The sequence below is a fragment of the Chaetodon trifascialis genome, chromosome 22 (genome assembly GCF_039877785.1).
Source record: "Chaetodon trifascialis isolate fChaTrf1 chromosome 22, fChaTrf1.hap1, whole genome shotgun sequence".
Lineage (NCBI taxonomy): Eukaryota > Metazoa > Chordata > Actinopteri > Chaetodontiformes > Chaetodontidae > Chaetodon > Chaetodon trifascialis.
The window spans coordinates 5226333-5243091 of record NC_092077.1 but is presented as its reverse complement, the minus strand read 5'-3'; the positions used below and the strand labels follow the sequence as shown (position 1 = coordinate 5243091).

At 42.2% G+C, this 16759-nt stretch overlaps 1 protein-coding gene across 1 annotated transcript; it reads right to left on the bottom strand.

Moving 5' to 3' along the window:
- Positions 1–1994: 1994 nt before the first annotated feature.
- Positions 1995–16099, bottom strand: LOC139350934 (cAMP-regulated D2 protein). Its single transcript, XM_070992611.1, has 8 exons — positions 15614–16099; positions 14428–14629; positions 13850–13983; positions 12707–12834; positions 12365–12483; positions 11687–11827; positions 10126–10298; positions 1995–2447 (listed from the first exon to the last, which is right to left on the bottom strand). The coding sequence occupies exons 1-8, from the start codon at positions 16097–16099 to the stop codon at positions 1995–1997; spliced, it is 1836 nt and encodes a 611-aa protein (XP_070848712.1).
- Between the last annotated feature and the right edge of the window lie 660 nt (positions 16100–16759).

Below are 16759 nucleotides of genomic sequence, written 5' to 3'. Positions count from 1 at the left end.
GACGTGCCAGAGCAGCGCAGTTGTAGCTGCTTGTCGTCCACACTGAAAGGACTTGCTGTCCTTTAGCTTTAGCTACATATTAAATGGGCAACACTTCTTTAGCTTGAGCACTCCAGACGGGCCAACTTCGGCAGATAACAAATATTAATGTTATAGTCCAGAGTCTCTTTATTCTGTGCCATGGAGATCGTTCAAAAGCAGACTCTGCTGCATTAATTACAACTGCTAGGAAGACGATAAGATATTAAATTTTGATTAGAAAAGACCGAGAACATTTACACTCAAAAGAATTTGCCCTCTCCTTTTTTCAGGGTCAGTGCCAATGGGGGTGGGGGTGGGGGGTATTTCTATGTTACATCATTTTATTTCTCTTTTCCTTTATGTTACTGGAAGGTTAACAGTATGAATAGTCCTTTCAAGCCTGCAGTGTTTTGTACCGTTTAACCCTGGATGTTCAAATACAGTTTCAGCTAAAAGGACACTTTAAATAAGATACTTTATATGATGTAAGCTGCCTGGAGGGAAGACTTCAGATGGTAGCTAACCATATTAAACTGAGCCTCCAACAAATCAATACAACATATTGCTTTTCTAAATGAATAAGTGGTCATTACCTGGGCAGGAAGAGAGAAACAGAGGCTGACAGAAAAGCAGCTCTGCTTGATTTTAATCATTACTCTAAATTAGTTTTTCATTCACTTGTGTATACATGGTGTTGCACTATAACTCAGTTGTTAGTACCTAAAAGTATGGAGATCCTCAGTTGTTTCGTGCTTGTTTAGCTGATAACCCTGCCAGGTCCATGATAAAAATGTGTTTAGTTGCACTTTCAGCACTTGACAGCAGTCAAACAAGCTGTAAACACAACACAGACACATTATTACCTTTGAAAGGTTGAAGTCAACATGTTCGCTAACAGTTGCCTGATATGGAGTGACATTAGCATTGATCTGGAGTCATGTTTCTGGCCACCTGGTGAATCTAAGTCCAGTATTCACTCTTCTTTTAACTCTGTTTTTATCCCCTACTCCTGAGGAAAATATTTGGCTGTTTAGCTGCTAAAACCTATGTCACTATGTTCACCCTGCTAGTGCCAAATGTTGTCTGTCCGTCATTGGTGGTGGCTAGACAGACTAACCAGAGAGCGACTCAAAACAGTAAAACTGCAGGCTAAGAATAAGTCACTAAAACACTCTTTAAAACTGAGGGGAGCAGCTGAGTTGGACGATGATTATCTGTGAGTTTATCACAACAAGCAACTCGTTTTTTATTGCATGTACTCATTTTTTGCATTGTTAATATAAAACATTGATTAGTGCAGCTTTTAGGATTCATTTTATTTGAGAAACACTTTGGGCAGAGATTCAGGCCCAAGTAAAATGAGAAAAAACACACAAACAAAAAAGAACATTCTCATGTGAATTGCCTTTTTTTCAGGTAATATATAGACAATTAGAAGACTGGCACCTGCTTTAACCAAATTAATTTTAAAACAATTTGCAACAGAGTGATGAATAATGTTTTCACTTCCTTTTTTGCTTCATTTTACTTAATTTTATCACTTGCACCAATACACAGCCAAAGTTGCCCACCTTTTAGATGTAATGTTTCAGTGAATGGTATCACAGAATGAGATTTTTGTATTGTGATCCTGGAGTGCTTTTGCACTTTGTGTTTATTCATCACAGCAAGTAGCTTGTCTTCTAACAACACACACCGACTCAAAACTTAGAAGGAACTCCAGCTTTTTCTGTAATTTTCCTCTATTTCGTACTGTATTGACACATGCTTGAAAGCTGATTATTCATCGAAATAATTCTGCTTCGTAGCGATTCCTTAAAGGTCATGTTTAACACTGCTGAAAGTATAATTTGAGAAGAACAACTTGCTGTAGGATTGTGTGACTACATTCACAGGAACAAAGGCAGCAGCGTGTACTGATACCACTTCAATGCAAAGCAACCCAACAGCTCTCTGTCCAGCCTGCTCCCTCACTAGTAGATGCCCAATTTGTCCCAGAAGTCACACACATGGTTCCTGGTTCCCACTTGTGCATGTGAACGCACTGTCAGGTTCATGACCAGCCAGCCAGTGTTGTCAGAATAGCGCGGCCAAACGGGCAGACGCTGCTCCCGGCAGAAAGTCGTCTGCTGGGCCCGTGATGAAGGGTCGCCAGTGTGGGCAAAGGCGCCCCAGTAGCACAGCATCCGATTGGACAGCAGCTTCTCTGGCAGCGACAACGTGAAGTTGGCCACTGAGGCAGAGTCAAAGAGAAAAGGCAGCTCAGCGCCATGGCAGGCATGCTGGTAGCAGAAAGTCAGACCGGACCACACGCGATGGTCTGATGCCACATGGTCGAACACGTACATCCACACCTTGCTGCCCGCTGCTGTGCCAGCACGTGCCGACCACCTGGACGGACACAGGAAGACATAGTCGGTGACAATCTGGGGAGAGGGAAGAAAGAGAGGAAGCTGGTCAGACAACAAAGATTTTTTAATGAAACTGAATGATTTTCATCCATGCTGATGGCTTCGGCTCTATGGGAGCAATGGTCAGTCAGTTCCAGACTGCTGGACCAAAAAACTATTGGATTGCCATAAAATTTCATACAGGCATTCATGGTCCCCAGAAGATGAATCCTCCTGACTTTGAGGATCCTCCGACTTTTAATCTAGAGCGGTCATCAGGTCCAGTCATTTTGTTGTTGTGACCAAATACCTGCACAGCCTATGGCATTCCCATCAGCCTCAGCGGCTCTTTGTATTTATGCTAATTACTTCTGTATATGTTCGCATGCTAACATGCTAAACAAAACTGTGGTTAACATGATCAGCTAAACATCAGCATATTAACATTACCTTTGTCAGCATATCAGTGTGCTGTCATTAGTGTTTTGCTCAAAACACCACCAAGCAGAGCCTCACAGAGCAGCTAGTGCCAGACAGGAGGCTAATTTAGGCCTCATATGCCTGAGTTGTCAATTTTTTTAATCCGCGCGCTTCATAGACAGATGTGACTCACAGCTCAACAACAGCAATCATGGCTAAACACAGGATGTTCTTTTCCTTCTGCGCTCACAAATACATTTCTCCTTCCACATCATCAAATACTCTTTCCCACACAAAACCTCCCACCCATGACACATTTTTTGTGTCCGTCTTTGACTTTTTCGTGTCCCCTCTCATTAAGAGTTTTACATAAATATAATTCCCAAAATGTTCCCATCTTGTATCCCTTTATTCTTTCATAAATGTCTTTTCTTTCTTAATTACCTGTGTTGAAAGGAGTGGCATATTCCCACGTGTTTTTCATCGGCTTCATGACAGCTGAATAGTTGAATTTAAGTACTATTTTAAGGGCAAAAGATCACTCTTGGCCTCAGGGTTGGTGCTCAGTTGGTATATTTTGGTGCTCATCCACCTCTGGGATTTTTAGCCATGGATGTTATATTGTGTTTAATGCACTAGTTACCAAGTTGATTCGATGACTAAACAGCACTGTTTTTGAATAGATATTTTTTTTGGACCATGAAACCTGGAAAATAAAATATGAAGTAGCTGCTTTCTTATTTAAAGTTGTTCAGCAATGTTGAATGTTTATGCTTGACAGTGTATCTTCTAGTTTTTGCCGAAAAGAAAATGAATAAAACTAATTAGCGTGACATCTACAAAGAAACAGACTGAGGCAGAGCAGCAAAAACTATTGTTCCCTCTCGGCTAAAAGGAAGCAAAGCGAAAATGAAGGTGGACCATCTTCCTCCGTCTGTTACCTGGAAACCAGTGTGTCTTTTTCAGCAGCACACAGCCTGCGCCCACACAGCCCAACATGTGACACCTGAAAACAAACAGGCTGAGTGTCGGAAGCTGCTGGACAGACATGAACACACAGTCACACACACAGATTCACTTCTTTTTATCTTCAAACACACACGCATGCCTGGTTCTAATAGGCACAGGTGCAAATGTATTCAGATGCAACAGGCACACACTGTACCTGAACACTGATGGCCATATGCATGCAAGTGGGTACAAGCACAGGCAGGAATGAAGTCATGTTATGTGCACCATGTATTCAAGAGAAGTTTTCTGGAAATAAACTTTTCCTCTGCTATTTCTCTCTCCCTCAACCACATCCTCCCCTCTTCTGCCCTTCATCCCTGCATCTTTTCAACCTTCTAAATTTGCCCCTCCAGTTTTTTGTTTTTTTTTCACCGCCGCCTACTTTCTCATGCCTCCTCTCTGTTTTCCATTACTTGCTGTGGTAAAGTCAAGACTGAGAGGAGCAATCTGCTAAAATAAGTTGTCTGTATTTCTACTTAATGGTTGAATTGATCTCTGGGGCAAGTAGGAGCACATATTAGTCATAGGCCTTCTTGAGCATATGATGTGTACATGGTGAGGAGCTCTACGGCTGAAATGTGGAAATGTTATTTTAACATTGCAATAGATGCTATTTATGTTTGCAGCCCTTAATTTCAAAATTTAAAAAATATATTAGGCCTGTGCACCTGATCTGTTTTTGTTGTTGGTCCCGCACACAGCAACCATTATAAAAGCAACTTTAACAAATGCAAGTGCCCTCTGGCCACAACTAAAACAAGTCCAACAATGCAGAGGTTTTGAGTGATAAATATTTGCCACCATGAAAGAACAGACCAACAGCGCTGACTCCAATGACAGAATAGTGAGCGCTCGCTGCACCACAGAGCCTAAAACCAAGCAAATACGGTACTCACAGATTAACGGAAACAGCTACAAATGGGTGATTTTCAGCCAAATCAAGCATGATGCATGGTCCACTGTAAAGGCTGCACAATGCAAAGAACAGTAATACCTTTTACATTGATATCTGGAAAAAACAGACCCAAAACATAACAACTGAGCAAACCCCATTCACTGAGACGGGCCCTGCCTCAGGGGTCCAATCCAGTCCGTCCAGGATTTTGGCCCTCCCATGAGAAATCAGCATTAATATTGTTATGTGCATTTTTCTTTTTTGGGCTGGTTTTTTGTTATTGCCATCATTGTTATTATTGGACATATATGTGCCCGATGTTACTGAGCTAGTAGTCTTGCCTGTCTGATGTGTAGTGCTGTCCATGGTGCTGCCGCTGCAACTGTCACAATGTCGCCGTTACAGTGGCTTTGTTTTGTACTAACGTCTGACTTAGGCATCAGACTGTTTGTGTATAAACTGTGAGGTTTAATAGTGCTTTGCCATTGTTATCATGAAAATACACAGTAAATAAGCATATCATTTCATGGTATTTCATTATTTCATATACACACAGACACATACACACACACACACACACACACACAGTGATTTTGGTATTTCTTATCCATCCATCAGTGCTACCCACATATCCTTTGGGGGTACAAATGGAAGCACTTACTGTACATTTAACAACTTAAAAGAACATCAGGTGAGCCCTGCAGCACCCGCCCTCTTCCTTAATAAATATAGCAGACCTTCTCCTTGCCTGGTTAGCACACATAAACACATTTCAGGTGTTATTTGGATTTGATTTTCTGAGGAAATGCTCCTGTAGAGAACAACATCGCTGCCTTTATGGCAAACAAGGTGAAACTACATGTCCCACTAACAGCAGAGCATAAGTGTGGCCATGCTTGTTGACCTTTAGGCAATGCGATGCTTTGGGTGACTTTACAAAAATCAGCTTATCCATTCACTGTAAAACACATCAACCAGTTTGGATGCAACCAGCCTCAACCAGAATCTCTGCAGCAGTTCCAGAGAAAGTTGTTGAGTGTCACTCTCGCTGGTCTTTAGCTTTCGCTACAACCAAAGCGCTTTTCATTCCATAAAGGACATTTCACAGAGAGAGTATTCATGGAGCCGTATTCGTAACATGATGAGTGTCGTGTTTAACTGCAAAAACGTTGATCGTGTTGATGTGTTCAGAGATGCTGGGTTTGTGTAACGCAGCAAAAATACACACATGCTGCAACACTATAAATACTACAAAAGCCATAACGCTGAGCTCTCCACATCAGCCTCCTCTGTGACGGACTGTTTCACATTTTTGCTGACCCCCACAGTCCTCTGGAGAAGTGCCCTTTATGAAAAGATGCAGGAGGGGGGTGTGTGTGTGTGTGTGTGTGTGTGTGTGTGTGTGTGTGTGTGTGTGTGTGTGTGTGTGTGTGTGTGTCTTTATGTGAAGAGGAAGGCCATGGTCGTGACTCCACTGTCTCCCTGCTGCACCGTGAACTGTGACTGAATACTAAATATGTCCAGGAGTGTTACCTCCTGACCCCATGGAGCTCCCTGAGGCCGTCACCTTGCACTTTGCATCAAAATTACTGAGAGAAAACCGCTCTAGGCTTTTTTCTCCGTTGTATCATCATGAGCCTTTACACCTCTGTATTTTCACTGCTCAACAGCCACAGATAAAACTCAAACAGATGATGAATGAAAACTGAAAAACGTAGCCACTTCACGCACTCAGATTACTTCAGTTTTGTACAAACATTAGTAAGAATTGCGATCATAATTAGTGGTTAGTGATTTCTGTGGCAGCAGAAACTGATGTTGCTGGTGTGTCTACTGTGGTCAGTTAAGTTTGATTTGTGGTCGTGCATTAAGGGGTTGTAGCTATGGAGCTTACATACACAGCCTCTGTGGGGACCTGACGAACTGTGGTCATTCTGGGCTGCTCATGTTTTCTTCTTCTTTTTCTGATGCCATTGAGGTTGTTGAGTTCTTGACAATCTAAGTCATTTAATCACATTATGCTGGATGTAAGTAGCTGCAAGTAACGATGCGTTTCCCTGTTATCTCACTGTTATTATGGTACCTCGTACAGTTAGCTGAATGACCTCTACCTTCCCACTGTAAACATGCAAGTCGTTTTCCCCCTGAATTCGCCAAATTTGGAAGTCAGAACATCTCTCAAGTGATGCGCTTTGCAAGAGGTAGTGTACAGTACAGAATTATAAGAGCTTTTTCAATGAAGACAGCTGCCCGCTGCGGTAGGAAACAGGGTTGATGAGAGTGATGAGACTAAACTAGAACTGTAAAGTTGAACGTCATAAAACCAAACCAATTCAGTGACAGACTCTGTAGACCTGAGAGGAACGGCAGAGTCAGGCAGTAATTCTCTGTGGGTTACTGTGAGTAACACCATTCACATTACAGACGGTCATTAGCCCCATTGGTCACACTAAAATATTGCTAAATGCAACTTTAAACGTATGTTAAAATCAAAATAGTGTTGTTTACTATTACTCTTGTTAGCCAGTTTATCTAAAACAGTCTAAGGCGACAGGACAGCAGTAAATTCTACACTGATGGACGATGACGCGTTCAGTTCTTGTTGGAATTGATTTCAATTTTCCAATTATTTTGTACGCACTGGCTTGTGATGATTTTGCACCACACTACACTGAGAGGTTTTTCAAATATTCAGCCTACCCTCATTAATACAAATGGGGTGTCATGTCACCCTCTCTGTCTTGTACTGCAGATGTTAATGAGAGACCAGTCGCTTCTTCGTGGGAGCAGCCAGGCTGCGTTTCAAACAGACAAACTGCCTGACTCCAGTTGCTGCACATGCTTCACACATATAAATCATGGAGGAGAAATGGAAAACTTTGGTCTGTGTTGGAGCCAGACTTTGAGAAAAACTGGAGTAGCAGCTCCCTCTGTAGGCACATGATCACGGCTGTGTTTGAGGAGCCGAGGAGCAACACTGAAGTCTGCTGATAACTGTGACAAACTATTAACGGCCGTGATCACCAGGACGTGTGAGATGCTTTTGAAAGAAAGAATCACAGCAGCAGAAGACGACAGTTATTTTCAATTTCCCATCAGGCTTGTTTGCCGTGAAGAAACAGGAGGGAGCACAGGAGTCCTCGTTACACGCCGAGCTCCAGCTGGGTGGAACATCGATCCATGCACGTCTGCCCACCATGCAAAGCCACTGAAAGGGTGGTTATTGATGCATGTGTGAGTTTGGGTCTGTGTGGGAGACTGCGTCTGAGTCTGAGCGTGAGGAAAATATGGAAGAGAACAAAGCTCTTGGAATACATGATGGAATGTAAATGCAGCCAATGTTTTTAGGGGTTTTTTGTCCTTCTTCACAAAGGTTACTAAGTTCAACACAGACGGTGCATTCACTCAGACTTAGACGTTACTGTGTAAATGTTAGCCACCTGGAAATTAGCTGACAGTTCTCCGACAGCCACAGGGTAACTTATGATGGAAGAATATTAATTATACGCAATTTGCCTCAGTCTGATTAAAAGCAGCTCGCCTCACTGCCTTCTGTGCACTTCAGATTTCTTTACTGTCTCTACGCCTCTTGTGTCCTGTGGCAGAGGACATACAAGCTCTGAAGTGACTTCTGATAATCAGCGTCTCGAGATTGGACGTTCACATGTTTTCAATTGTCATATTTTCAGTCTCTGTTGTTCAAGGTTTGAAGAAAACACGGTATGTTAGAGGGGAAGTTTGGGAGGAAACACTTCTTTATAAATAGAGCAATGATGATTTTGACAGTGGCTACAGTTTTATTACCTTGGAAGGCAGCTGGATTTGTAAAATCATGTGATCCTTTGTTGTGATGCGAACAGCACATGGAAGGCAAGAAGTGATTTTCTACACAGGAAGCACTAGAACACACACTCAAACTGCCGATTTTTTGCATCGTTTCAGTTTGCTCAAATCAATCAAACCGAGAATCCACAAGGAACTTTCATCCAGTACCAAAAGTTGTTGTTCATTAGGGTGAAAAATGCAAGAAACTGATGGAAAAACACTAGAAAAAAATGGCTTGTTAATGGTTAGGAGGAGCTGAGTCAAATAATGGTGGAAATGGTGCAATACCAGCTATTGTTTTAAATTTCCTGTGTTTCCCAACAGGACTGAGAATCTACAGTCATGCTCTGTCAGAGTGTCCTCTATGAAGAGATGCAGAAGGTGTGTGTGTTTCTATGGAGCGGCTGCTTTGGTTGTGACTCGACTGCCTACTGCACCACACACTGCATACCAAATATGTCCAGGAGTGTCACCTCCTGACCCCCTGTAGAGCCCTGAGGCTGCCATTTTGCACTCTGCATCACAAAGCCTGAGAAACCCACTGGAGGCTTTCTTCCTCCTTTGTGTCATCATGAGCCATTCCACCTCTGTATTTTCAGTTTATTAAAGCTGGAAACATAAACACACTGTGCTAAAAATGAATGATGAATAAGACCAAGAGTCTACAGTCATGGTACCGCCCAGGGAGCATGTGAATGCAGCTAATGTTTACCATGTTCTACATCTTAGTACAGCATGTCAGCATGCTAACATTAATCTTTATTATCTGCCTCATCTGGTCTATTATTTTTATTGTGGTGCCAGAGAAAGAGGGTCATCAAAGTCATTAGCATTCATTCTCTGGGAACCATGAATGTACAAAATTCGGTGCCAATCTATGAAGTAGATAATGAGAGATGGATACTAAGTGGATACTCTTCCCCATTGGTGGTGCTAAATTAAGTCAGGCAATCACAAAGTCATTCATCTTCATTTCTGCATACAATAATTTTTTTCATTTAACATATCACCGTATTTTAGCCAATAATTACTGAGATAATTCGCTCAGGACCAAATGAGTGGACTGAGCAAATAAAACAACTGACTGAAACGTAGGCCAGCATGGCTAAAAATAGACATTCAAAATTGAAATCACTGGGTCAAAAAAATTGAAATCCATCGAGTCATTATTAGATTTTTTGTGTCATTCATGTGTGCAGCCATGCCAGGCAAATGCATGTGTTACTGACAGCCGCTGATGCAGGACAACCTTTTTCAGTATATTAGGCTCAGTGTGCAGCTCTCAATGGGATGAACGAGATTCCTAAGTCATTGCTTTAAATGTCAGTGGTTTGTGGAGTCAGATGAGTGTAATTTGTCCCCTAGCAGCAAACAGCATTAGCTTGTCTTTTATATTAATAAATGTTCACAGATATAATCACTGAAATGTTCTTTGTGGTTTAACTTGACAATTAACTCAACAAATGAGGTTATTCCTGGCCCTTAGAAGACTCTCACTGAAATGTGTGTACAGTGTGTGTGACTGTATACCTGCTATAATGCTGAAAAAAGAGCTTCTCTTACCTGAGCCAGCATATCTCTGCGGTCAGCGTCCCTGTACAGAGGCAGATACTTGTGCAGGACGCGCAGAGCGTGTTGTTTAAAGATAGCTGTGATGTACACAGTGCTCTCCACCGCAGAGACTGGCTTGTTGAAGACGCCATACACAAAGATCACCCCCTCTTCTGACGTTGTACCTGCAGGACAGAAAACAGAGCCAGTCAGACTTCTGCCTCCAGCCTTCTTCTACTCATTTGCACACGCTGTCTGTTTACTTCTCAGTATGACTCTGGGCAATTTTGCACCGACAAGTAATTAAGCTTCGGCTTTCACCTTGATTGACTAGGCTGCTTAGTTTCACGCGGAAAGCACGTATTACTCTGAGGTTTTTGTCTTCAGCTTTGCTATGATCTTGGGAATTTCCACATCAAATTGCATTATAACGAGAACCAAAGGGAGTCCAAGGGAAAGCAAACAGCTGAGATTGGCCAGACTGGCCGGAGGTTACTCTCCAGGCACAGCAATGCCAGAATGAGCTGATGTTAATGGAAGTTTGTGTAAAAACACACTTCAGGGTGGATTTAGTCATTTTTCTTCCCTTCTGTCTTTGTAAGTACTCAATTCTGGAACATCTGATGAGTGTTATAATGTTGTTTTTTCCATACTGAAGCATTTAAAGCATGAATTTTAGGATTTTAGGATTTTAGGATCTTTTTATGTTTTCATTGGATTCACAGAGTTCCTGCCTGAGGTCAAGTACTGCACAGGGGTCAGTACTAATTCTTAACGTGGAGATCTGGAGAGCACCTTCCATGATTTCCATTTGAGCAATGCCAGAAGAACAAGTCAAATCTTTTACTAAAGTAAAAGTAGGATTACGATACTGTCAAAGTACTCTATTACAAGTACATGGCCTGTATTTTAAAATGGTAAAAGCACAAAAGCATCATCAGCAAAATGTACTTAGTGTATAAAAAGCACTTTTTGCACAATTGTACAGCTGTTGCTTCCAGTCTTCATACTAAGTCAAGCTAAGCAGCTGCTGCCTGACACTCTTATGTTTAACAGACAGGTGTGAGAGCGCTATCGATTCTCTAACTCTCTGCCAGAAAGCAAAAATGTTGAACCCCACAATAAAATGTAAAATCACTCCTTCAATATATCACTTGAGACTATGCTTTCATGGTGTATATTTGCCTTGTGGTGTGAGACGTCTGATTAGGAGCCTATAAATTCACTTTTGGGGCCCCTAAGCATGGCGGTTTCATCTATAGCAATGTCTGTGCCTGCTCTTTGTGCTTCATCTGGGCCCAATGCTCATCACAGGTTTTATATGTCAAATCTGAATGTTCAAACTACACCTGTCAAGATAAATGTAAAGGCATAAAAAGTATAATATTCCCCTCTGAGATGGAGAGAAGCGGAAGTATAAAGTGGTACAAAAATGTAAATACTTAAGTTAATAACCTCAAAATTGTCCTTTAGTACAGTACATGACAAATTGTACTTAGCTATATTCCATCATTTAAGGCAGCTTTGTAATAATATGGTGCCTGTGTATGTTTTCTGTGTGTGTGTTTCTTACCCAGCAGCAGCGGCTTCTCTTTCTGCCAGTGGCCCTTCTGGAAGGCAGTGACAGCTTGCTCTTTTATTAACTCCCCATCAATATATGGACCCCACGTCTCAAAAACCTCGAGGAACCTGAATGGGTTCACGATCTTGGAGCCTGTGATCAAAAACCACGTCGGTTAGATAGAAAATGCAGTTTGATTTTCACAACTGGGAGCAGGGGGCTTTATAACTTAGACCAAGGGTCCAACAGAAAGAACTAGATGGAGTTAGTTAGTTCAAAATACTGTAATATTAACCTGCTTCTTTCTGACTTTTTGTCTTTGAAAGAACGTGTCACGTGTGTTTCAATTCCAGATGTTTTTTTGTGCCTGAATGTGAGTTCAGACACGCAGAAAACAGCCGCTGATGAAGGTTACCACTGAGCCAGTGATACTGATCAATAACTCTGTCAGCCCTGCAGATATTAGGTTTTGTGCTGGCAGGCAGTAGAATCCCTCTAATTGCCCTGAGGCCCACTATCCTCAGTTTTCACAATGTAGTTTTCCAGTGTGCCACTCAGGATAAAAATAAGGCTTTTCATCATCTTTTGCAGACAAACACACTATATCCTGTCTTCTTATGTAACTGTGTGGGCAGCCCTGAGCGTCGCTCTAAAACTGGTGAGCGTAGGTTGGTGTTTGTGGCGTCCTACTTGTTTTCATCTGGGCAGCCAGGACGGCCTGTGGAGTGAGAGACAGCAGGCAGACAAAGTTGCTCACAGAGCAGTTGGTCTGTTTAGCAAAGTCTTTTCCCAGCTTCAGGGCATCGTGTCTGCGAAAAGAGACGGTGAAAAACAAAATTACACTTCAGCTTGAAGTTGTCTGGAAGCACGCTGGGGACATTCCCACAAAGTCTGAATACAGCAAGAGCTCAAGAAAGCGCATATTCATCTCAATCTGTCTCAGAAGACAGGAAAATGAATACTTTTGACAGCTCATAATGTTTTGTGTCTGCAGCCAGTAACCAGTATGAACCTGAGCCGATGGTTCCTCACCTGGTCTTCAGAGGGATGGAGAAGGGCAGACTCTGTAGGACAGCCTGCTTAAACAGAGGTTTGCTGCTCTGCATCATCAAGTGAAGACTCACTGACTGAGCACCTGCACTCTCCCCAAAAATTGTCACCTGACAAAAAAAATACAACACAGGGGTGTTGGCATAAAAAGCCACAATCAGCAACTTTACATGCTGGCAATAGAAAGTAGTTCTTACTGTTACAGTTTGAACTTTATGAACCTGAAATCCTTTTAGTTACTACTTTTATGACTTTTAGTAATGTCTGTTAACGGCTCATAACATACTGTTTTCCGATGTGGGCTGCCTGTCATATTTCATATCAAAGGAAAGCTGAAAATAGCTGGAAACTAAAGTGCACGAAGAAGAAAAAACTATATCGAGCACACGAGATACTAAAACGTGCGCACGATTTAATTAACTCATTCATTTATACAGACAGGCGGCAGCACAATAGACAGCCGGGCATTGAGAGTGTGTTTGTGACTGTGAACATCTGAAGAAGACACAACGGAGAGCCGTATGCACGGACAAGTCAAAGCGTGGGAAATAACTGTATCTCGAGCGCACGAGTTACTAAAACGTGCGCTCGATTTAGTATCTCGTGCGCACGATATATATATTTTTTTTCTTCGTGGCAGTTTAGGGGCTCCGTAGGAAACTGTTCCATTCACCAGTTCAAGTATTTGGTCCTCTGGACAAGCCACCCAGCGTCTGTATATGTTTGTCTACATTGCACACATAGCCAGTGGTTCGACGTCGAGCCGAGCTGCTGGAACACTGACAGTTTGACACAAGTGCAGCACCAGTCAAACAGGAGGCTTAATGAAACTCATCCTGATATTCCAATGCCTGGTAGGCATGCTAATGTGTTCACAATGACAGTGCTAGGATGCTGATGCTGAATACAATATATTGTAGTGGGTGGCATATTTTCTTAAATCGCAGTATGGTACAGTATACACAATGTTCAGATTTGGAAATATTAAAGGAGGGATATTATTTATTAGAAATATCCTTAACTGCCGCATGGAATCCTCATCCCATCAAAATGTGTGTTCAGAAACATGAATGCAAAGCTAAGCATAAGTGTGTGTGCGTGTGTGCGTGTGTGTGCATGTCTTGCCTTGCTGGGATCACCTCCAAACACTGCAATGTTTCGTTGGACCCAAAGAAGAGCTGCCTGCTGGTCCAGGATCCCATAATTCCCTACAGCCGAGGCTCGAGGGTCTTTGCCCGACACAAGGAACCCAAAGGCACCTTAAATCATGCACCAGTTCACATGATCAGCTCGACGTAATTGACTCCAGCAAGACATTAATTTCCTCTGAGTTCCAAATTACCGTTCACATATATCTGCTCCTGTTTTCAGGCTTGCAGGAAAACACAGCCATTACCAACAGGCTCAGTCAATTAAAATAATGGCATGCACACATTATCCAGCCTCTCACTGTCTCACACACACAGACACACGCACATGCACTCTGCAATAAACACACCATTATTTTAGCTAAGTGATTAATGACTTCCACAGGATGCCTGCTTGTTGCTTTTACCAAACCAGCTCCACAGTTTATGTCATCCTTTCCTTTTCCCCGCACATGCAGTACATTTCAGAAAAAGACCATAAATGGTAAATACACAAATAAGGTCTCTGTTTTTCTCCGTGCTGGTACACAGGTTATTGCCACCAAACTCTCTCACCCAGTCGGTACTCCAGGCTCACAACAACAGTGTGGGTGAAGTTACTGATGAAGCGTCCATCATACAGCGGCTTGGAGGCAGAGCCAGCAATGAAATCTCCACCATGGATCCACACCATGACGGGCAGCAGGCTCCGCAGAGGGGAGCTGAAGTTCACATTGGCAGGGACAAAGATGTTGAGGTAGAGACAGTCCTCACTGACCTATTGGGGGCATTAGAGGGAATATTCTGTCAGTTTTTGTTCATTAAAAAGCAATATTTCATTTAGATTATTTAAACTAGCTATAGTTTTTAACAGGATCCTGTTAGCTGCTAATCAGATGTTAATGGTCAGTGACGCACTTGATACTTTTGAGGCTGATATTCTAACCAGAATTTCTTTTCTTTTTTTTCCATTCAGTGAGCTAATATGAAGCAGCAAGTTGGCCTTCATACAGTGTCACCTGAATAAGAAAACCTTGTTATTGCAGTCAGGGAGTCAATTCATACATTATTCCAAGATGGTAACTCCCACTGCCAGCCTTCCAGCCTCACACCAGTTAGATTAATTAATTGATAAGTGATGGCAGACACTCCTTTTGCAGCCATTATACCAGCAGTTGGTTGATCTGTAGTTATGTTTAACAAGTGGAATATAAAGTATCAACATCTTCAGCTCGAAATGAAAACTTTTTGCAACCACCTCTTCTGTATATTTTGTTTTTTATCAAAGTTACATTTTAAGTAAAAAAAAAAAAAAATCCAATATGCAAACATGCGTATTTAAATTTGATTACTTAGAAGCTGCACACTCAAAAATATTGGCTATTTGATGGTGCCACAATATCTTTAACTGTGAGAGAGGATTATAACCAAAAGTACAACTGTCATCTTTAATGTTGGTGATCCAGCAGGTGAAAGTTAGCTTCCTCTGGGCCAAAATACCAAAGTGCAACCATGTAATTAAATCCTAAAGTGAAATACTTGTTGGTTTCTTTGTAGATAAAAGAGCTTGGTCTGTACCAGCTCTATATGGAAAGTGTCCTGAGACAACTTCTGTTGTGATTTGGCGCTATACAAATAAAATTGAATTGAATTGAATTGAATTGAATTGAATTGAATTGAATTGAATTGAATTGAATTGAATTGAATTGAATTGAAATACCACGAAAATGTGCAAATGAGTGTGAAATGCACTGTTTCTTACTGTCCGTGGACACTCCTCAGTGATGGGTCCGCTGCAGGCCTGCACACATGCTGCCCTGGGGAAAGAGGCATCGTAAATCCCCTGCCAAGGAGTCACAGGTCTTGGGGGCTTCCAGCGGTAAGCCCCGACAGGTGGGTCTGCATACGGTATCCCATAGAATATATGGGCCTTATCCACTGTAACCCCCTTGATCTGGCCATCTTTGGTTAACACCACAGGTCGCTGAGCCCCATTTGTATCCTGATTGACTGGTTTGTCCTTGGTTTGCTCTGTGATCGAGAGGACCTCAGGGTGTCCCAGCTCCTTGAGGGAGTTTATCTCAAAGTCTCTGTTGATGATGAACGGCTCGTCTCTCACCAGCAGCCCGGGGTAGATACTTCTCAGAAAGCTGACAAGGTCAATGTCATCATCATTTTTCGTCGCCTCTCCAGAGGCCAGCACTAAACTTAGTGTGCACAGCAGCAGCAAACAGTGCCAGCTCCCCATATTGCCTTAGAATACTCTTATACTTCCCCAGACCCTGGTGCTCAGATCATGATTTGACTTCAGTTATGGTCTAGAGGTAGAAAAGTTGCAGCCCCCACAAGCCTGCAGCCTGAAACACTCTACAGACTGTGCATACTTGTGACTCCAATTTGGCTGGTTGCTAGTTAAGATTTATCAGACAAAAGCTGCTCTGTCTGATTGCTGAATGGTGTCCAGTAGACCTCGAACAGCTGGACACAGACAGTTTGATGCAGGATCACTAATAGAAGACAACTTGTCTTTCCTTTGCTTAATGTAATCACGGTCTTTCTGGAGGTAAACAGGGATAAGTAATGCAGCAGGCTTCATGAAGGAAGACATGTTTGTTGGTGTTTTTCAATCCTTTTCTTACCATTTGGGTTTCTCAGTTACTGATGTTTCATTGAAACAAATACGTTTAATTGTGAATTGCAGATGATACACTGCAAATTTCATCATGGTACATGGCACCACCTACAGGCCTTCTGCAGCACAACATGTAGTCATGATCCCCATTAGTCCCGTGATACTCATGATAGAGGCACTTTCACACAGAAAGAAAAAAACGTCACACAATATTAGATTTACTTTTTCTCACTTTGTTCTTGATTGTTTTCCAGTTTTCTTATGAAATACTCACTT